This window comes from Astatotilapia calliptera, chromosome 1 (assembly GCF_964374335.1).
Source record: "Astatotilapia calliptera chromosome 1, fAstCal68.1, whole genome shotgun sequence".
NCBI classification, from domain to species: Eukaryota; Metazoa; Chordata; class Actinopteri; order Cichliformes; family Cichlidae; genus Astatotilapia; species Astatotilapia calliptera.
In genome coordinates, this window is record NC_137422.1 from 36740420 (window position 1) to 36764516 (window position 24097).

Here is a 24097-nt window from a genome sequence, read left to right on the forward strand (position 1 = left end):
ATGTCAGCAGGGTTCTGCCATCTGCAGCCACACTCATTCATTATTTAATTACTTTTTCTTTCAATAATGATCCACTGAAGAGAGCAAATAGCAAAAGTATGTGAACACAACTAGCTATTAAAGCTACACCCACTTCAGAGTAAAATGCAATTATGAGATTATTGTATTTAATTATGAAGTGGACTTTCACACACTTAGAATATAATTTCACTAATTTATAGACTACCTTGTCACTCTCCCCAACACAGACTTTCACTAAAAAACATAAGAGCACCGTGACGTAAAACTGAGTTTTAAGGCCAAGGATGTCATTATATATGAAATATCCTTCTCTATTTACCAGGGAAGCAACATGCATCTGTGGGGTTCAATTCCTCCTGGCAATCTCATCACTAAACATGAGGATGACACCAGAAAAGAAAAAAAAATAGAACGAACGGCCACTGCTCTATAACCTCAGCCAATCTATGAAACCCAGCCTGCTCTCTACCATGCAATTACACACAACCTGTTGAGTGTTGTCCCGGGAATGCGGTCAGCAAGTCACTGGAGAATTAATGAAATGCCAAGATGGAGGGAGAGAAATTGCCTGTATAACCTATCCTCAAGGTGCCCTTGTGGTATTTCCAAGACTAAGTCACACTAGAAGAGAGTACAGCAGGCCTGGTCATACAATGAAAGATAAAGTTGTGCGGCCTTCAACTCATAATCTACTTTTTTTCTGTACATTTGTGGAAATGAGAACAATCATTGAGTCCCTTCCTCACTGCAGAAGACACTACCACATTCTCCAAAGGTCAAAGACATGAGGCGGTTTAATTGCATGGCTCACTGTCAACCATTTTATTAAAACAAGTCATTATAGCCTGAAAAGGTTCATTTTGTTAACCTTCTCTCCACTGTTTGAAGTCAACGTACTTTTTGTGTGTGTGTGCAGATTTTGCTACCATTCTGCTGTGGTCAGTTAACAGCAAATAGTTTTGAGGCAAAGGTGGAAATTCTGTCACAGGCTTAATGTTAACTGCATCTTACCTGATAGGGCTCCCAGTAGCATCCGGGTCCCTGGCAGTGACTGTGCCTATGATCTTGTTGATGGGCGCGTTCTCATCCACTTCTAATAAGTACATAGGTTTGGAGAAAACAGGAGGCTCATCTGAGTCTTCAACCACAATTTTCACTGTAGCTGTGTCCTTAAAGGGCCCATTACTCCTGGGTTCTGAGCGGATGTTGGTAGCTTCAACTTTGAGTGTGTAGTTTCTCTTGCTCTCATAGTCTAAAGGCTGTAATGAGAAGATGAAACAGAAGTTTTATTTTAATTAACTAACCCTGCACCAGTCCAGGGGTAAAAAGTAGAGTGGAGTGCAAGTGTTTAAGGATTGTATATCCTCGGCATTGATAACTTTAATACTGATTGTCATTCAACGCAAAACTGAACACCCTTGACATATGATGAAGACATGTGGTGTTATATTATGTATTCAGATAATGTTTTAAGCTTTTGAAAAAATTTTTTAATTGCAGCTGGTGTTTGAAAGGTATGGATGTTCACTATGCAGTAAGGGTCCAATGAAAGACAATGGTGGGTTTTATTAGGTGACATGTAAGAGCCTGTGTTTTTGGAGCTGGAGTATAGGGAACCTACATTTACCCTTTTAATCTAATTAACTATATACAATCCAATTAATATTACCTCGAACTCGGCCAGGTTATAAAAACATAAAAAGAGTCTAAAAGTGTTTACTACAACTTTTTATGTTTGATAATTAGGTATATTTCTCTAATGGGGTGATCGTGGCTCAAAGAGTTGGCAGTTCGTCATGTAACCGGAAGGTTGCCGGTTGCCGGTTCCTTGGGCAAGACGCTTCACCTACCGCCTACTGGTGATGGCCAGAGGGACCGATAGCGCGATATGGCAGCGTCGCTCTGTCAGTCTGTCCCAGGACAGCTGTGGCTACAACATTATTATTAATGTTCCTAAATGTAAAATTTTAAATAATTAAATAATTTTATAATAATACATTATTTTAAAAAATCTGTTAAAATTAATAATATTATTATAATTAATAATAATGTATTTGGTGTAAGGTACCAATCAATCAATCAAAAATCTAATAATGTTATCATTAAATTGTTAAAATGTAAATAACATGGCTCGCACATATCTCATCAATCACACACAATATCAAAAAAAAAAAACTATTTATCTAGCATTAAAGTGGCGAGAACCAATATATTTGTTTTTTACGTGTCCCCAAACCCCTGGCAGCATCGGTGCCAAGACCAGCAAATCACACTCAAAGTCTCAGCGTGTAAAAACTTACCGTACTCTTAACGACACTTGCTTTAACCGGCTCTAAGCATATTCATATTGCACACAGACATTATTTTTGAAGAGATTGTGACTGCCTATGATAATGTCTAAGCTATTCGTATATTCTAGCAAGCCATTTTATTTGGCCAGAATTTATTTCAACATCACAACACATCAATTAGTCACTGTGCAATTTTCAGAGTTATATAACCTGAAAATATTTTTCAACCATTATCAACATGAAAGAACCGAAATCTCATCGCTAAAGCTTTCAGTTAGAGTAGATTATTGGCACTTTCATACTGCTATCACAACCAGCTCACAGAACGTAAATGAGACAGGTGTTTATAGAAGACTACCAATGAAAGGAGTAATTTTACAGAGGGAAATAAAAACACTTTGTACAGGAACATCTCATTGTGTGACTCGAATATCTATTTAATCTTTTTTTTTTTCTCAATTGATGGCCCATCATTAATATTTCAAAGAAAGAGGATAGTAACAATTTTACTCTCTTGGCATCTCTGAGGGCACCCCAGACTGTCACAATTTCATTCTGAATCACCTCTGGTCGCTCTCATACTACTAGAATAATGGGATCAAGTCACTTCCACGCTCCATAACCAGGATTTATAGGGAAATCAAAACTGGGCCTTGCCGCTTGAGGGGACAAGAGCTGGCTTGGGGGAGAGAGAAGGACTTGGAAGAGAGAGATGAACAAAACGAGAAATGTATTCAGTTAGAGAAGGTAGGAGTGCGAAAGAGGAATTGCCCCTGAGCTCCTAGAGGGCCAGTGCTGAGAGATCAGGGGCCAGAATGTGCAGGTGGGTGGAGGAGTGTCTTGGGGCCCAGCTTTGAGACACCAGCAAGAGCCGGAGGGACGCTGGAAGTGACCTGAGGCTCTGACTTCAACACTTCTACATTTCTGTCATCAGGCCACTAGTAGACCAAAGGCTCTGAGGCCTCTCCACGGTCGGAGGAGCTCTTTGGAACACTCATTATTAACCTCCTCTTCTTTTCCTCCTCACCCTCCTCCTCACTTGACACCCACCCTCTTCTGCCATCCCTTCTTTTTCTCTCTCACTGATCCTGCCTTCTGTGCTGAGAAAGTACAGAGTGTGGCTGGATCTTGAGCCAATGGATTACGCTTTAATTCAGAGGTAGTGGAGAGTAAGAGCTTTTATAATGTTTGGCTGGACACTTGAAAAATATTCTATGGAAATGGAGAAATGGGGAAGACCTAAATTTTAATATGAATTATTTTTGGAATGGCATTTCATCTGTATATCATTATCATCTCAGCAAACATTTTGGCCCATTAAAGCTGTGGTTTCATTTTGCTTTTTTAAATTTAACACAGATATATGTAATTAAATTATGTTTCAGCAAATGGCTATTCTATGCTTTAGCAGGTGTTTAGTTAATATAATTTTAGAATTTTGTTGAGGTTAAAAAAATGATATGAGTCTAACTTTGAGAAACCAATTCCATATTATAAAGATGGTGATTATTGCAGGCTTAAAAGTACTTTTCTGAGCTGCTTCTTATTTATATAGCACCAGTGGCACTTAATATTACAAGCTTATGATCCAACAAGCTTACAAAGAGATCCCAAAAATCACACAACTCTCTATGAGCAAGGACTTAGTGATAGTGGGAAGGAAAAACTCCCTTTTAAAAAGACGAAACGTCCAGCAGAAACAGGCACAAGGAGAGGCTGTTACAGTGGGGCAAAAAAGTATTTAGTCAGTCACCGATTGTGCAAGTTCCCCCACTTAAAATGATGACAGAGGTCAGTAATTTGCACCAGAGGTACACTTCAACTGTGAGAGACAGAATGTGAAAAAAAAAAAATCCATGAATCCACATGGTAGAATTTGTAAAGAATTTATTCGTAAATCAGGGTGAAAAATAAGTATTTGGTCAATAACAAAAATACAACTCAATACTTTGTAACATAACCTTTGTTGGCAATAACAGAGGTCAAACGTTTACTATAGGTCTTTACCAGGTTTGCACACACAGTAGCTGGTATTTTGGCCCATTCCTCCATGCAGATCTTCTCGAGAGCAGTGATGTTTTGGGGCTGTCGCTGAGCAACACCGACTTTCAACTCCCGCCACAGATTTTCTATGGGGTTGAGGTCTGGAGACTGGCTAGGCCACTCCGGGACTTTCAAATGCTTCTTACGGAGCCACTCCTTTGTTGCCCGGGCGGTGTGTTTTGGATCATTGTCATGTTGGAAGACCCAGCCTCGTTTCATCTTCAAAGTTCTCACTGATGGAAGGAGGTTTTGGCTCAAAATCTCACGATACATGGCCCCATTCATTCTGTCCTTAACATGGATCAGTCGTCCTGTCCCCTTGGCAGAAAAACAGCCCCATAGCATGATGTTTCCACCCCCATGCTTCACAGTAGGTATGGTGTTCTTGGGATGCAACTCAGTATTCTTCTTCCTCCAAACACGACGAGTTGAGTTTATACTAAAAAGTTCTACTTTGGTTTCATCTGACCACATGACATTCTCCCAATCCTCTGCTGTATCATCCATGTGCTCTCTGGCAAACTTCAGACGGGCCTGGACATGCACTGGCTTCAGCAGCGGAACACGTCTGGCACTGCGGGATTTGATTCCCTGCCGTTGTAGTGTGTTACTGATGGTGACCTTTGTTACTTTGGTCCCAGCTCTCTGCAGGTCATTCACCAGGTCCCCCCGTGTGGTTCTGGGATCTTTGCTCACCGTTCTCATGATCATTTTGACCCCACGGGATGAGATCTTGCGTGGAGCCCCAGATCGAGGGAGATTATCAGTGGTCTTGTATGTCTTCCATTTTCTGATGATTGCTCCCACAGTTGATTTTTTCACACCAAGCTACTTGCCTATTGTAGATTCACTCTTCCCAGTCTGGTGCAGGTCTACAATACTTTTCCTGGTGTCCTTCGAAAGCTCTTTGGTCTTGGCCATGGCAGAGTTTGGAGTCTGACTGTTTGAGGCTGTGGACAGGTGTCTTTTATACAGATGATGAGTTCAAACAGGTGCCATTCATACAGGTAACGAGTGGGGGACAGAAAAGCTTCTTACAGAAGACGTTACAGGTCTGTGAGAGCCAGAGATTTTCCTTGTTTGAGGTGACCAAAAACTTATTTTCCACCCTAATTTACGGATAAATTCTTTACAAATCCTAACATGTGAATTCATGGATTTTTTTTTCACATTCTGTCTCTCACAGTTGAAGTGTACCTCTGGTGCAAATTACTGACCTCTGTCATCATTTTAAGTGGGGGAACTTGCACAATCGGTGGCTGACTAAATACTTTTTTGCCCCACTGTATCTGCCACATTATTGTAAACAATTGGGGGTGAGGGGAAAGAGGAGGTGGCAGAGAGAGAGAGACAGGACAAGAGGCAAATTTAGGAGAGAGAGTTTAGCAATTGCTAATGTTTAAAAAAAAGAAAAAGAAAGAAAAAATGTGTGAAAAGGAAACATCCAGTGCATTCTGGGACATAAGCATAATTAGCATAACTAAGGGAGAGTTCAGGGTTACCAGTTTTCAGACTAATCTTAATAATACAGAGGGTGTCTGCCTCCTGAATCCAAACTGGAAGCTGGTTCCACAGCATAAGGGCCTGACAGTTTATGTGTCTGCCTCTCATTCTACTTTTAATTTTGCTAGGAAACAAAAAATAAGGCTGCAGTCTGAGATTAAAGTGAACTTGGTATAAGTACAGCAATTTTCTTTCTTTACAATATAGTTACTCACTACTACTACTACTCTAAAAGTAAAGATGGCGCCGGTGTACGTGGCTTCTCGTCTGTCGCTGTCAGTTTTGTTTATTTTTATATTGCTCCTGTCGTGTGTCACTCAAGAAATCGGGTCATTACTGGTGTACGATCGCCAATCGCTTCTGAACCTCCGAAGTTCTGGACAAAATACAGCTCCATTTTCTAACGGAGGTCAGAATTCATGGTGTCCGTTGCTGTCACATATCCCAACTTGCCCATGCCGTGCAGTCATGCTACCTCCCCAGCGTAGACGTCGGGGTAGGCGCAGTGGTCGGCTGGTTAAACTCAAGATCTCTTTAGCACACCATCCCACTACCGTCAAAGGAATACAGAGATTATTTCCTGGAGTTTTTGTGCACCGACGTTTCCTGGACCCCGTGGGTTCCTGCCTCATCCCCGTGGTCTGCCAGGATGATGCGCCGCTCCTCCGTGACCCCTGTCCCCCTCGGCTCAACGTGCGCCGGGCGAACCTCCGCAATCTGAGGCCGCTGTGTCGGACCCCCTGTGCCGCTGGGGTTTTTACCTCATCCCCGGCTCCTGTCAGGATTGGGCTGGTAAACGCCAGATCGCTGGTGAACAAATCTTTTATTCTGAATGAGTTATTCACCTCCTGGAAACTAGACTTCATGTGTGTCACGGAGACTTGGCTTAATACTGGTGAGTCCAGTACTTTATCTGAACTCTTACCAGCGGGTTGTTCCTATTTTAACACACCAAGGACATCAGGGAGAGGAGGAGGTACGGCGGTTGTTTTTAAAAAGGATTTTAAATGTAAACAGTGTGTTTTACAGCCCTCGTTTTCCAGCTTTGAGCTCACGTGTTTTGAAGTTAATCGCTCTAACTCTGTGCTCTTTGCTGTTATTTATCGTCCCCCTAAATACAATAAGAATTTCATAAATGACTTTTCAGAATTTCTAGCTGGGATTATGCCCAACTACGATCATGTTCTTATTGTGGGAGATTTTAATATCCATGTCTGCTGTCCTGATAAACCTCTGGTGAAGGAGTTTTTAAGCCTCATTGACTCTTTTAATCTGGTCCAGTCCGTACCTGGTCCCACACATGAACACGGACACACACTAGACCTGGTCTTGTCACACAGTCTACCTGTGTCTAATGTGGAAGTGACTGACACTGCTTTCTCTGACCATATGGCTGTATTATTTGATGCTGTGTTTTCACGCACTACAGCTCAAACCGGTGCTCCTGTTCGCCGCTGTCGGATTATTAACCCTTTCACTGCTGCCCAGTTCTCAACTGCTTTTAACCAGCTGTCTATCCCCGCCGATCGTACTCCCTTGGACACAGAGAACCTCAGCTCCTGGTTTCAATCTTCTTGCCTAACCATTCTGGACTCTGTGGCACCATTAAAAACCAGGAAGCCCAAGGCTGAAACCGATCCTTGGTTTAATGACGCCACTCGGACTGTGAGGAGGGAGTGTCGTAGAGCTGAACGCAGATGGAAGAGGGACAAACTGCAGGTGTCTCTTCAAATCCTAAAGGACTGCTGGCGCCTCTATCAGGATGCAATCAAAGAGGCTAAAAGAAAATACTTCTCAAAGATCATTTCCTCCAACAGTCACAATCCACGTGTGTTATTTAAATCTATTGACTTAGTCTTAAATGCTCCACAAAGTGACTGTTTGGAGGCCTCTCATAAACTGTCTAATGATTTTATGTGTTTTTTCATTGAGAAGGTTGCAACCACGTGGGCTCTCATTTCTTCTCCTGAGTCTGACCCCTCTGTCTTGATCCCTTGCTCTGCTGTTTTTAACCAGTTTGAGCCTGTGTCTCTTTCTTATTTAGAGGATGTGGTTGGCCACCTGAGGCCCTCTGGTTCCCCAAATGATCCTGTCCCACCACAATTTTTTAAGGAGATTTTTCCTAGCATAGGCCAGGCTGTTCTTAGTGTTATAAACAGCAGTTTAATATCTGGTGTAGTCCCTGCTAATTTTAAGCATGCGGTAGTACAACCCTTGCTTAAGAAACCTGCCCTGGACCACACTGTATTGGCTAACTACAGACCTATCTCCAAGTTGTCTTTTATGTCTAAAATCTTAGAGAAAATTGTACATTGCCAATTGATGGATTTTTTAAATGAGAATGGTATCCTGGAGGTCTTTCAATCAGGTTTTAAAAACTTGCATAGCACGGAGTCAGCACTCTTAAAGGTTTTTAATGATATCCTCCTTTCCTGTGACTCTGGCAATCATGTTGTTCTTGTCCTCCTTGACCTAACAGCTGCCTTTGACACTGTAGATCACAACATTTTACTGTCTCGCTTGCACCATCTTGCAGGCATTCGTGGTACTGCTTTGAAATGGTTTAGGTCTTATCTTTGCGACAGAACTTTTAGTGTTAACTTTTTAGGGTATGAGTCTTCCTCTGCCACTTTTCAGTCTGGGGTCCCGCAGGGCTCAATTTTAGGGCCTCTGCTTTTTTCATTATATTTACAGCCCCTGGGAACCATCCTCAGAAGGCATGGAATATCCTTCCACTGCTATGCTGACGACTGTCAGATCTATCTGCCTCTGAAGCAGAACGATGCCTTCTCTATTAAGCCACTTTTAGCATGTCTAGAAGACATTAAATCTTGGATGTCCCTAAACTTTCTAAGATGCAATTCCAGCAAAACTGAGGTCATTCTGTTTGGTCCTAGTGGACCTTGTGAACCCTCCGCTATTGATTTGGGACCCCTGGCAGAGTATTTTAAATCTGTTGTTACAAACCTGGGTTTTAAGATGGACAGTGATTTTAAATTAGATAGTCAAATTAGGGGTACTGTCAAGTCCAGTTTTTATCATCTAAGGCGCTTGGCAAAGATAAGACCTATTTTATCTCAGCCGCATCTTGAAACGGTAATCCATGCTTTTATTTCATGTCGTTTAGATTACTGTAATGCACTATATTGTGGAGTTAGTCAGCATCTTCTCTCTCGTCTGCAGCTGGTCCAAAATTCTGCTGCACGACTTTTAACCAGAACTCGTAAAAGAGAGCACATAACTCCCGTCCTGGCTTCACTCCATTGGCTGCCTGTATATCTTAGAGTTCACTTTAAAATTCTCATGTTTGTGTTTAAATGTTTAAATGGTCTTGCCCCAACTTACCTCTCTGAGCTTCTGCATCCTTACTCACCCCCCAGGTCTCTCAGGTCAGCTGACAAGCTGCTCCTGGAGGTACCCAGGTCCAAGAGGAAGCTCAGAGGGGACAGGGCCTTCTCTATTGCTGCTCCTAATCTGTGGAACAATCTTTCCCAGCACATTAGAGAGGCCCCTTCACTGTCCACTTTTAAAACACGTCTTAAAACTCATTTTTACTCTTTGGCTTATGACACAGTCTGACCCTGATTTTATTGTTTTAATCTAATGTGCTGATTTTATTGTTTTAAATGTGTTTATATATATATTACTTATCTTATATTATTATTACTATTTTTCTCATTTTTTTTAACATGCTCAATGTATCATGTTTGGCATGTCAAGTGTACAGCACTTTGTGTTCAGCTCGTGGCTGATCTGAAAGCGCTATATAAATAAATTGCTTGCTTGCTTGCTTGCTTACTACTCACATGGGTTTGCTTTTCTCTTGTTAACATATTTCAGTATAACTCCCATGTGATATTATGTAGAAAGAACTCATTACATTTGTTTCCAGTGTCCTAACAGCAAAGGGGAAGAGAGAGGCTTTGAGGCATATTTAATTATACCAAATCCACTTTAAGGAAAACATAGTTGTAAACAGCTTCTTTAATTACCATTGTTACTAAGTAATTTTAATTATTTTTTGATACAAATTGCAAAATCAAATAAAGCATCTATTCAAACTTCTATTTTAAAACTATTTAATAGCATGAAAACAGAATACAAGTCATATTATGACCAGTTCAAATTATTAATTCAATAAACAAACAGAGTGCTTTCACTGAATAGTCCAGGGAGAGCCACTTTGATTTTTATTAGCATGCATGGCGGCACTGTTATGGAGCTAGTGTTGAGAGATTCATGAGTGCAAAATCAAATGAGTAGAACTACGAGACATTACGCAGCAAACTTTGCATAGTCATGCTATATTCTCCAATGTTCCCACCAAACAACATAGCTTAATTGAACATCTGCAAGTATTTAAAACAGATAAAGAAAAGGCACAAACAGCAAAAGAAGAACCGTTCCTGTTTTTTCAGTGTTAACACTATCTTTGCTGTCGTGTCCCACCCCACCGTGTCATTCTTCTTTCTCACTCAAGCGTTAGCATCAAATCAGTATGTACACACAGGCCATTTAGAGACTTCAAAGTTCAGCACTGGCTGCAGGGGTGAAAGCTCAGCATCCCACTAACATCTCTCGACAGGCCTGGGGGCTAGTAGATAAAAAGCTTAAAACTCAAACAGAAAAGAATCTCTCCCCTGGTTTGTGCCTCTCCAGCCTCAGATCAATATGATTTAACCTTGCCGCAAAGTATCTTTAATAATTTTAATTCTGCATTAGATGGGAGTTCATAGACGTGTTCCCTTGTTGACAGAGACTAGGCGTGTTTGGGAAAAAACGTTATGTTAAAGGTTTAATCTGTCACACTGGATGGTGGATAAGTGGTGAAGGTACAGAATAGAAGAAGAAAAGTGAAACAACTGCTTCGTAAATTCCTTTCAACTTGAGACACTGTCATCTGGAGGGATGAGAAAACAGTGAGTGTGCAAATGTCTTGCTACTTTCCCAGTGCATTATCATCTATCTTGCTTCAGTTATGTAGGCAGCAAACTCAGGGCCACAGAGAGAAAACTGAGTAGACATGGGAAGACTGAGTGTCTCTGTGGGACATGGAAGTGGAGGTTGCCTAAAAGACTAACACATTTGACATTTGCTTTGTCAACAGTTAGAGATTTTATGACTTTGTGTCAAGTTTGTTCTGCAGCGCTGATGTTTTCTTTAGTGGCAATGAATTGTAGTCCCAGCAGATTGCCTTAGCTCTTATACATTCCACCCCCACACAGTTCATTGTTCACACTTTGACAAAGTCACACCACATGTCCTTGGGGTAATGTCATTTTACATCACAATGCAAAAGCATTGTGCATTTGAATGATACGTAGTCCTCAACAGACACTGAACCAACCATGACTTAAGACTTAAAACCCTCCTCCATCAATCATGTGTATGATTCAGTCTATGTAAATATCTTCTACCAAGCTGAGCTTCTGTGGACTTTGAATATATAGAATACATACATATATAATAGATTTATAAATAGCATGTGCAGTGGTATGTTTGATATTGTTGAAATCTCAGTTTGATTTTCTACAGATGTCCTTGTGATACAGGTGCATCCAGATTTTCCTGCAGGTTATTAAAATGCATTGTACTTTTCAAATTTGAATTTATTATACTTTGGTATTAAGCACGGTATGGGAGGGGGTGCTCTAAGTGTTTACTGGCAAGTGATGACATCTAAACTTCTCAAGCTCTGAACCTGGAGGAAATATTGATATTCCGTGGCTAAAAATGTATAATAATGTATAATAATGTATGAAAATTGCTGGGATTCTTGGATACTTGTTCTACTAGCAGCACGGGATGAGTCTTATATGCTGTACTGTTGGCCTGATGTACTGCCTCGAGGTGAAAGGTTACATTTTGTGACAGAAATAATATTCTTTGATTTTTCTCAAAACCATACATCTGAAAACATCTTGATGAACAATGAGCATTGCCTTTTCTTCTCTAAAATATTGCAACTGTACCTTTGAACAAGGCGATTAACAAGCAACTGTTTTACTAAAGTTACTTTAGGGCCAAACTTTCGCACTGCAGTTTTGTGTTCAGTCCATCTGCTCTTATGGTGATGATGCCAGCAAAACTGAATTTGAGCAAACTTTGAATGTGGGGAGAACAAATTTACAATATGTACCAGTTTACCTTGAGCTAAGAGAAATACAACTGAATGGACTGTAATGCAAAATAAAAGTGTCTTCTCTCAACTCTTAGTCCAACGTATTCTCCAACTTAATGTCAATTCACACACAGTCTGCATTACTTCTGGCAAAAAGAATATTGTTAAAAATTACCTTTAAACTTATTCCTACTATTTATCTTCTTTCATAGATTTTTCTGAATAAAAGAAAAGTAGGTTTTAGAAATGTATTAAAAAAAATGCTCCTTTAGCCTCCAAGCTACTCAGGGGGAAGGCTTTCAGTGTTTAATATTTGATGGTGTACTGTTGAGTACTGCCTTCTCTAAAAGCATATGAAAAAAAATCGCTAGAAGAAGTACAGAAGAACGAGACCTACTGAGAAGGGGATTTAAACATCAATCTTTATACTGTATTGACTTATATGTATGGGAAGTAAAATAACTGATTTACTTAAATTGATTATAGAAACAGAAAAGAAAGAGACAGAAAAAAAGCCAATCAGCTCTTATCCTGACATCATCTAGGTCTTACTTTTCTGAGCTGTAGAATCCCTTCCTGTGTCGTTGCGTTCGTAATAATCTCAAACACGCCTTGGTCGTCTCCTTCGATGATGCTGTACGTCGACTTGGCATTCTCACCGATGTCGCGGTCATTTGCTTTCACCTTGCCACCCTCTTTCCCTAATGGTAGGTCTTCAGGGATCACAAACTCATACAAACCTGAGGATGAACAGACACAGCTTTTTGGTTTCTATAAACGTTGATCAAATTAAGCACAATTACCGAAGCATATTACACTACTGCATCATCATTAGACATTTCACAGTTAGAGGAATTAGTTTCTGAGGAGCATGTATGATGACATTTACAAAATAACATTTATTTTTCCTAATTATTACCAATCAGAGAAATGCTCATTTAGAGCAGCAGTAATTTCTTTTCCCTCTTTATTCAATTTGGGATGGGTAAGGTTATGAAGTTACTTACTTTTAGAGAACTTTGGTGGATTGTCATTGATGTCTTGTAGTGTGATGCTGACAGTAGTAGTTCCAGACAAACCACCCATGTGACCTCCCATGTCTTTAGCTTGAATGACCACCTGATAATCCTCTCTCATCTCACGATCCATCCCATGCAGAGCAATTCTTATGGTTGCTGGAGGTGGAAACAGTTCATAACACATTCACCCAATTATAAATTTGACTGATATACTCTGCACATAATTGTAATGATGCTCATGTGAGTAAACGTAAGGAAGCGCAAGGAAAAAAAGGCATGCAGTCACCTTCATGCTCACATTATTCCCCAGTTTATAACATGCATTATTTTAGACCATGACCTTACCAAACATGAACCCCATACCGAGCAGGGTTAAAGATTTCCCTGCAGGCTTAGTCTCAGAAAAAGCACAGTCTGAGTGAATGTAGTAAGGTGCCCACGACTGAGCCAGTCGCAGCACTGAGAATCAGCTGTGTTTGTTTTTGAATGTGTTGTTCCACCGTCTGAAGTCATTTGTATTCTGATTGAGTGTGAATTATGCTGTCTGTCTTGTATAATCTTGAATATTGTATGCAGAATGGACCTTATTGACTCTGCCGCAGCACTGAATATAAAAAGGGCTCAGCACCGGCATATACGGATAATCCACTCAGGAAACAGAGGCCCGCAGGATCATCAAATGAATATAAAACCCCTCATAAAAGCCAGGCTTTGGCATGACACCCTGCCTTGGTCCTGAGCTGCCTCAGACAATGATAATATGCTTGGCTATGATGGGAAACATGGGAGGGGTTAGAATGTTGTCTGTGTCTGCATTTTATTCTACAGATAGATTTTTCCTCAGAGAAATTTCAGGGTCAGTTGTGCTTTTGGAGGTCACACACGACACAGACGATTTAAACAAAAAGAGAAAATGAAGGACAATAGTTGGACACCTCTTCAGTAAGACTGTACTGAAAAAAAAACAATGCCCTTGTTGTTCGAGTAATTTATTAAAGGAAGTCTTTTTCAAATATGTTATTATTATTTTCACAAGAAAAATATACATTTAGTGACTGTGGGGTGGAAAGACCAATGTGACTTGGACCAGTTGATAACACTGGGGTAATTGATTACTACTCCCATGTTCTAACCTTGAATGGGATTTTTCTGTCCACCAAATATGATGTCTTGATTTTTGCTCGTGTTTTATTAGCAGTAATTCTGCTTGACTTTTTTTCCTGCTTCTACAAACAGCTGAAAGTATAAAACTTACATTTCAAATTAACTCATTTTCTAATTAAACAATTGTATAAAATTTAGTTATTTTGTGTTGAAGGGTTTGTGGCGGAGGTGTGGTCCGGGGCGCGGCTGCACGGGAGGAGTGGTGCAGTGAGCTCGACGGGGCGGTGCTGGTAAGAACAGCTCATGGCGATTTTGGACTGATGGTGGTTTTCCTTCCCTTTATATAGTGAGGCGGAGAGGAGTGGAGGGCGCTAAGGGAAAAGAGACACACATCAGCTGGGATCGAGAGCTGTCAGTCTGTGCGTCATATTATCTGCTGTGTTAATAACAATAAATGTGGTCCTTGGCAATACGGATCTGCGTGTGTGTGCTTGGGCCTGGTATACTCCACAGGGTTCAATGTACTTTATTTTTGTTATTTATTTATTTTTGTTTAACAAAGGTTATTTTCTGACCTGGATGCACAATGTCAGTCCTTAACCAATGGGATTGTTTTTCTCGCCTTGACTGTTCCTGTTTGGTTATGCTAGTAAGGCTGCTTAGCCCACACCCGCCATAGCTGCACCTGTAAGAGGAACGTGGTTGCTGATTTGGAGACCCGAAGCTGTTTTTATGAATACACAGTGCTTTGCACTGGTGAGTAACTGAACTGTTATAGCCGCTGATCGGCTTGCTGAAATGTTGATGTTGTTCGCTTGGGAAACAAACGCTAACGGTGAAGGTCCTGCGCAAGTAGCTAGCGGGTACTATCTAAACTCACAATCCTGTTTGTTCACTGTTATCTGAGAACTTATTAGCTATTGTAGGTTAAGAAAAACAGCATGCATACCTGTTGCATTGAAATGTTTTGTTGTGTTATTTTTATTCACCATTGCTGTTAATTAACAAGGAGGAGAGTATATTGATTCTTCTGCTAGGAGCAGTGTGGATTAGATCTATGGACCTGATTAATTTTAGTTTTATGATTGGTGATAACTACATTGCCACGTAACGCAAAAAAATTTGAATTTGATAGTTGTACAACACGTTAGAAAAAGAAATTTGAAACTGATTTTGTTCATGCTTTTTCCCTGAAGCAGAAATGTTTATGGATAATTGTTAGTTAAGTATGTACAATGTTCATTTGGAGTAACTCTGACCTCACTCTTAGGTCAGGTTTTTTGATTTGGAGATCAAGGAGCTGAGACTCTACAGAGAGCTTCGAATTACAGACCTTCTGGAAAATCCATAGAAGAAGAATGATCTTCCATTACAATGGATGGCAAGCCACAGCCCATATGGAACTGAATCTTGCAGTCTGGTTGCCTGAATTGTGGTAGGACAAACTGTGCAAATCATACATCGATCATCGGATTGAGCTCACACCAATAAACTGCCCAGATCACCTAACAGGCCTGAACTGGATCACACTGACAATTTAAAAGATCCGGGTCTAACTTTCTTTTCTTTATTTGTTGGGGGTCTCTGTGTCCGCACACTATTTTGGTTATTGTTGTTAGTTGTAATACAGTGCACAAAAATTTCTAATACAACTTAAGCATTGCTTCATCGTTTATATGGTTGTGTTTTCATTGTGGCGTCCTCTTGGCTCCTGACATTCCTGAAGTCTTCTGATTTGGCCATCGTCTATTATTTTTGTTACACACTGGTTACAAACATGCTATGTATAAAATTATTGAGGAAGTATCTTGGGTAAAACCAAACTTCTACATGTTTGTACATTTAGTGAACCGCATGTATTGTCACGTCAACAAAATAAGCTTGAAAACATTCGAGAATCTTTTTTTTTCTTTTTTTTAAATCAGTGAAGTAGAATGATATGAATAGAGCTATAGATGATTACACCAAGGACACACTTGTGATATTATTTGAAAGAATAATTACAGAAAATCTATTTGAAATTGTTTTTAAAAAAGTAACACAACAACACAGCTCTTGTGTTACATGTATATACTCTCTCTTACATGGGACACCCTTAGATGGCCTCAAAGATGAAGTGTGTAAAACCAGCATTTCATCAGCATCACCAAGTCATTGCAGTTTTAATGAATAGGCAGATATTATATAGAGAAATAGGATTTTAAATTACTTCTCTCTAATTTTAGCTCTGAGCTCTGATGTGCAATAACAAGGTAGACCTACCATCTGAAATGCAAACAAACAAATCAATAAGGAAAAAGAGCTACACAAACAAGTTACTTTTCCTCCTCCACACACACACACACACACACACACACACACACACACTCTTCCGTCATCCTGCTACAAGCAACACCGTCATCTCTGTTGATCATCGTTAATTATTCAAATTAATTCCTAATCACTGAAAAGGGAAGATAGACAAACACTCATTTCCATAGATATTTGTTTCAACTTTTTTTTTTTCATCGACCATTAACCAAGTGATGAATTGGGGCATGATGTTTATTTATTTATTGAATGCTTTTCATTTCCAGTGTGGTGTTGTAAGTGTCAAATGCATTCTAATGGTTGTTTTCCCCTTACCTTTTATTTTTCATTAACATTCATTAAAACATCTGACTCACTTGAATGAGCCATCTGCATGTGCACAGCGATCACACAAAGCATGAATGTTAATCCTTAAACTGTCCATTCAGCCCCTTCTCGACAGCCCAAGGTCCAGCTGTAGAGGCTTCGAGATTACGACACCTATACCAGTGAGGACAAGCCCGGTTTTTATGTGTTGAAATTATGAAAGTTCATTCTAATTATGTACATAAATTTTGAGTCCTCCTTTCTTGAAGCTTGTTTATTGTGTGTTGTTTTCCAAATTGTGAGCCGTCAATTTCCATCTCATTTCTTATTAATGTAATTTCACCATTATTTAATCATATTGCTTACAGACACATGTTAAAAAGTCAGCTGAAAAAGCAATTAAAGATCCAATCTAGAATATGTTTTGAGATAACTTTATGCACCATGACGCTGCTGAAGAGTCTGCCTTGTGAAAGGAAGAAGTAATTATTATCATTGCCATTATTTGGAATTCATAACCCAGTGATGTTATGGACCACAGCATCATAGGAGTGCTGCCCCATTAGGACTTAGGACTTGAAGTCAGCTGAGCAAAACATGCAACTCACTGATGCAAAGCTCTCATATAAATCTCATTTGGGTTTCAATAATGAATTCCACGCAACTCGTGGGGAACTGTACAGTACCGTTCACTGTTCAAATGTGTTGACGTTACTTATCCAAGTTACACTTCATTGCTTGATTTATCCACTGAAAAAAGTTGGAATTGTATCTTTAGCCACATACATTCCCACTGTGGCCAAAGCACTTGCTGATAGCGGGTCATATGATTGTTGGGGTTTTCTCTGTTTTCTTTATAATATTGTAGGATCTGTACCTTCCAACATTAAGCACCTTGAGGGAAATGTTGTTGTGATTTGGTGCTGTATAAATGAAATGAAACTGAATTGAATTGAAAATTCATGCAAATTCTATCCTTCCTTTTATAAAAGGTTATGAATGTATAAGGTCCATTTAGTATTGTTCAGTGCCATCCCGAGTGACTGAGTACAAAAGCCATGGTTAGTTAATTTATTATAAAGATCCCCCTTAATTAATACTGCCAATATACAATATTTTATTTTTATTTCATGAAAATATTTTTGCATACTTAGATAGTCTTTTTGTTAAATCAAAATGATATGTTATGCAATATATTATGAACCAGTGTGTGTGGACTATATTTGTGTTTCATTCATTTCTATCAAGTTGCTCCATTACATTCATATCTGTTGTTTCAATCAAATCTGTACACCCCTTGGAACAGTTACAATGCTCCCAGGAAAAAAACTTGTTTGCCACTGCGTATGGTATAAATATTGAAACATAAATGTACACGAATGAACAGCTGTAGAGGGGAATTGTAGCAAAAGGGAGTGAGCCAGGAAGCCACATTTAACAGCACCCCCATGCAGCAATAACCTACAAGCATAAAAAAAACAGATGGTCTGAGTTACCTGCAGAACTGATGTTTTTACACAACTTTTCAAACTATTACATTGTCAGGCTGCCTTTTTACAGACATGTAATTTTGTCTCTTACAGCTTTGTTGAATAGAGTTGAAGTTGCATGATAATGGAGACATACAGCATTTGTTATAATAGTTAAGTGTCAGACTATATCCTCTTTTAGTCCTTACAGAAGGTGTTTGCACTTTATGCATAAATGCAATGCAACAGACTGCTATCACCTCAGGTGGGCAAGCAGGTGGGGAAGCTGTTGCATCTCCACCTGTTGGAATTAGTTCAACCTGTAGCACCTGCTAGCAGTGCACATGTTAAAAGCAGGATATCACTCTCAGCTCTTCTGTTAGTATTTATTTTGTATTTGAATCCCAAGTATTGGCAGCACATTGAGGCTGTGGACAGCTACAGGTACCTTGATGTTCATCTGAACAATAGACTGGACTGGACTCATAACTCAGACGCCCTCTACAGGAAAGGGCAGAGCAGGCTGTACCTGCTGCGGAGACTCAGGTCGTTTGGAGTGGAGGGCCCACTCCTGAAGAAATTCTATGACTCTGTGGTGGCTTCTGCTATCTTTTATGGCGTGGTCTGCTGGGGCGGCAGCATCTCTGCTGGGGACAGGAAGAGACTGAACAGGGTGATCCGAAGGGCCAGCTCTGTTCTAGGATGCCCTCTGGACCCAGTGGAGGTGGTGAGTGACAGGAGAATGGCGGCTAAGCTGTCATCCCTGATGGACAACATCTCCCACCCCATGCAGCAGACTGTGACAGCACTGAGCAGCTCCTTCAGTGGGAGACTGCGGCACCCACGGTGTGGGACGGAGAGATTTCGCAGGTCTTTCCTCCCCACTGCTGTCAGACTCCATAATAAAGACTTTAACTGATCAAGCACACACATCCATACATATGCAATAATACTAAGTGCAATAATCCTTTCTGTCATCGTTGTATTTTTACTCAGTTGTATATAGTATTTGTATTTGTATTCTATTTTTATCTTATTGTATATTTATTTTATTTTATTCTACTGTATATAGTATTTTATTTTATTCTATTCTGTACAGTTGTGTACTGTATTTATTCTTATTGTATTCTAATTTTTGCCTCATAACTTTTGCACTGTCCACTTCCTGCTGTGACAAAACAAATTTCCCACGTGTGGGACTAATAAAGGTTATCTTATCTTATCTTATCTTATAGATATGAGGTACCAGAAAGTCGACTACATTAGAAATGAGCGGTTCCAAACTAAACTAAACTTCCATTAAAATATATTTTAGAGTGGATAAGTATACAGCCTAAATAACACAATAAAGGGGAGCTTCCTCACAGTATTTCATATCATGAATGGACCTTACTGCAAAAAACTCCACTTCAAGTCAGCCACCGGTTTGCAGTGGGTTCAGGATCAACTCATAGTATGCATCAGTGTTTTATTATAGTGATTTTAAATGGGAAAACAATTAAGCCTTGTGACTATAAAGGGCTTAAAAAATCCAGTCAAGTATTAATGCAATTTGTGCTGCGTAACCCTAAAACCTCTAAAATATTATCAGCTATTTAGTGAGATAACTTTCAAAATGTTTCAGTTACTGTTTAAACTTTCAATCTTTTTGATAGCTGATCAGATACAGAGTTGGGTCCATAAAGCTTAAAGCAGTCCCTATAGTTCAGGTGTGTCCTTAAAATACTTAGATTTATGCATAAGCTTGACCTTGGTAAAGTTATTCCTGTCATTTGGACATACTTAACCAGAGACTTGTCCACATAGTGATATACCACAACTTGACCTGAGATGACATTGTAAGCTCATTTATCTAGCTCAAAGCAGGTAATGAAAAAGGACAGTGTTTAAATACTAAAAGGTTCTGGCCTGATGTGCATGGCCCTGTCTAGAAGAAAAAGCCTTATGAAATAATCCTTAGATGGAATCACCATCTCTCTGTAAAACCTATTTCTTTCCTTTTTGTCCCGTTATGAACGCCGTGTTCATTCATTGCATTTTGTAATACATTATGCTCTCCACTGGTTAGAAGCAGACAAAGGACTTGCACATTGTATTAGCTCCCATTAAATTTAATGAAGCAACGTTTTGATCTCACAGAAATCTTCGTCAGGCTTTGTCAAGCAAACAATGAATAACAGCACAAAGGGCTTTGCCTGCTCCATAAAGGTGCCCTCCATTTTTTTCTCCTTATTTAAAATCACTCTGATTACACGAGACCTATAAACTATTGCATGTTTCCTTTTTTTTTCTTTTGTTTTTTACTTAATATGCAACTAAATGTCATCCTGCACAGATGGCTCCTAAAAACAAAGGAAATGTAATTAAAATAAAATAAATTCCCTAGTTTGCATGTGCAAATATTTTAAATGCATGAATTTTTAAACCCACATGATTGTTAACTCACACAAGACTTGGAATCTGAGGTTTAATCAGCTTTTCCTTCATGAACGCAATGGAGTATTTGATCAAACTAATACTTTAGCTTAAGCCTAAAATTCAGCAATTATCAAGAAATTAGACTTACCTGAGTTGGGGTCAACAGAGAAATATGGTTGTCCCTCCAGTATGCTGTAGACTAGCTTAGCGCTGTTTCCGTACACCGGATCATCGGCATCTGTAGCTGTTACTGTGATAACTGAGGTACCTGTGGTGCAGAAAGACAAATGTATAAACATCCCTACAGGAAATGATCTCCATGTCTCTGTAAACTAAAATTCTAAGTGCTGAGTGAATCCAAATGAGACTCTAGTCCCATTTATCCCATCTTGTTCCACGTAAGGCCCCAATCACACAGGCCTAGAGACCAGCCTAGTGAATGCAAGTGGTTGCCAGTGGTTGCTTTAAAATCAGTTGCTAAAGGCCCATTCGTGGAGGCCTGGAGAACAATCCTAGTAACCACCTTTTGCAAGATATAAGTGTGTATTCTGCAACCATTAGCCTAGTTGAGCCTAGTTGAGGTTGCTTGTTGTCATAAAATTGGTCATTGTAGCTGGTTTCTGAAGTGGTCATTTACATGAAAAATTTACATGAAAAACACTGACTAGTCTGCAGACACTACTGGCCAAGTATTGAAAACTGCAATACAAACTGGAAATAACATTTGTTCTGTCTTACTACTGCGAGCAATACATTTTAAAGTGTGAAATTTCTGCTTTGGAAGCAAACATTCTCTTGCCGGATTGGATGAGTGTGTGCAGACATGTCAGTGTATTCCATTCAAACTATGGGTAACCGTAGCAATCTGTTAGCAGTAAAAGCAATCACAAGGAAGTGTTTGGTGCAGCACCCAATTGTGGGCGATTTCACATGGCAACAACCAGGAACCTCCAGTAACTACTTGCCGAACAGAAACATTTTTCTGTTTTGACCAGAGGTTGCCAGTGGGCAGTGTTGGGAAGGTTACTTTTAAAATGTAGTCCACTACAGAATACAGAATACATGCCCCAAAATGTATTTCGTAACGTATTCCGTTACGTTACTCAATGATAGTAACGTATTCTGAATACTTTGGATTACTTAATACATTATCATGCTTTTTACAACTACATGAATGTACTATTGCTGTATGATTTATTATTTTTACTGAAGGTTATTCACCATATCAATACCAACTAGATTTTTAAATCTTAATATAAAATGAGTAACAGTAGGGTGGACATTAGGTAAGGCTGCACTTTTTGCAGCGATCTCAAATATGGCATGAAAAATGGATCTGAAGATTTTATAATGAAAGTTTCAGTTAAGTGTGCAAAGAAGTTATTTAATTGTTAATTAACTGTCCTTTCTGTGGTATCTAGTGTGTCAGTGACATATATTTGTGTGTTAGATATTAATATAGCAGGCAAAGCAATTGCAGACATGTATGGGCAAATTAGACTACTTTTTTCACAGCTTTTGATCTTTCAGAACAGCAGACAGCATAAGTATTACTCTGTTGATGGTTATTTGATATTTGGATGTAACCACAAAGAAAACACTTCTCCTTCCATTAAAGTAGCGTGTTTATTAAGTTTAGTTTGTCAAATAAAAGTTTTTAAGTTTAAAATTAAAGGCTGTGTTGGTGTAAGTGTTGGCTCATGTATTTTTTAATTCTTATGGGATATCAAGCATTCTTTATCAATTACAGCAATTAAGAATTACCTTCACACCATCAGTATTCAAACATAAATAAACTTCTTTTTTACACCAGCTTTATAAGGTCTTTATAAGTAAAATGTATCCAAGGACTTTCATCAATATTCCAAGTCAGTCAAATGCTCAAATCAGGAAATACATTAGTGGCAATTCAATCCACCATTCACCTGTCCATCAAAAGGTATCGGGACAAAACGAGCACTGAAAATATTGATATAAAGAGGCAATTCGCGTAATTAAAATCATCCATTTTAATCCAAAGTGACCTAACTCCTCATGAGTCTCAGGGTGTGGGAGAGCATTTGAGAAGAAAAAAGAGAAAAGAACCCGACGTGCTGACAGTGAGCAACAAGCTGGCAGAAAGCTACAGATGGTATGGTAATTGTTTCTGTGAAAGATGTTTAGAGGTGTTCTGACAACAAAGTGAGATGTCCCCAGTCACAGACGGCGGAGGTCCTGCCACAGGCACCTAAATCTGTCCGCTGCAACTGAAAATGCTTGTTGCGCAAAGACCTGTGACAAGTTAAGTGCTCTGGCTCCAGAACTCTGATTCAGATGTTCGGCTATGGATTAAATAACGAAAAATAAATAAAAAAATAAAATAAATTTGCCAGATGTAATATGAGCAGTTGTTCCATAGTTTACAAAGTGTAACCCGCAAATCAGACATCTGTATTCTGTTGGTGTATCATCTTCTGCTATTTCTACAAGCACCGAAACAATTTTCATCAAGCCTGCTCACCAGTGTGCACCACAGTAATGACTTACTACTTCTAACCAATAAGGACTCAAACAATCTGAAAATACATGTTTAATATTCACATCAAATAGCTTCAGTAGTGTTTACCAACTGCAAAATAAAATGGGTTAAAAAATTGCAAATAAGATGACTTTCGCATCCATGTGGTGCAGTTTTTGATCTTATCTCCCATTTTATGCCGTCAGCTACACGTGTCACCTGCTGATTAATAGTCACAGCCGTGTCTGCGGTCTTGTAACAGCAAAACAAAGCAAAAGCCCCTTTGCACTCTAACTGGTGTAGCAGTTTCACTGTTGCAACCCAATTATTTCACAGGGAGAGAACCTCAAGTGGTCCTCTGAGACTGAGGTGTTCCAGTAATTCATAGTCTTATGATGACCCGTGCTGTTGTGTTGCCAAGGCTTACCTTGTAAATTTCCTGAGCTTGTTACACCCCATGCCTTTTGCAGTGTTTAGATCATAGCAGATCAATGAGCTCTTTTTCTCTGTTTCTGCTCACTGCACTAGCACTGACAAAAAAAAAAAACAGAAGAAGAAAAGAACCAAAACAAAAAAACAACAACACCCAGCGCAACTTGAGTTTCAGCTGCTAATACACTTAAATAGATGCATTGCTTTTATCTGCTGAAACTGTCATTCACATGAACTGTTCTCAGTCTACATTAAATAGAAATTTTTCACATTTCAGTATCTATTAATGTTTCAAACTCTACTCAACAGAAACTGCATGTGCACTGAAGAAAAATCAGTATGAGGGCCTCTATGTGACAGCCCTGCCAGAGCACCTGATGTAAAGTGGAAATTTCCAACAAACGTGCTACATAAGTGAATGAAGTATTACATAAATTGGTTGACAGAATTTAAGGAAACATAATTATTTGAATTATATCTCACAGATGTGTGCATTAATCCAAATTGGAGCGCTCGTACTGTATTTTCAGGAAGCAAATTATATCCTGCATGCCATAGGTGTT

At 39.4% G+C, this 24097-nt stretch overlaps 1 protein-coding gene across 2 annotated transcripts in view; it reads right to left on the minus strand.

The window, feature by feature from the left end:
* cdh8 (cadherin 8) overlaps positions 1–24097 on the minus strand; it is a 99885-nt gene that overhangs the window by 17417 nt on the left and 58371 nt on the right. For both annotated transcript variants that reach the window (XM_026175553.2, XM_026175534.2), the window contains exons 4-7: positions 20754–20873; positions 12987–13154; positions 12532–12719; positions 1033–1280 (exon numbers count right to left, since the gene is read on the minus strand). In XM_026175553.2, coding sequence (XP_026031338.1) covers positions 1033–1280; positions 12532–12719; positions 12987–13154; positions 20754–20873 — 724 coding nt within the window. The remainder of the gene's footprint in view (positions 1–1032; positions 1281–12531; positions 12720–12986; positions 13155–20753; positions 20874–24097) is intronic.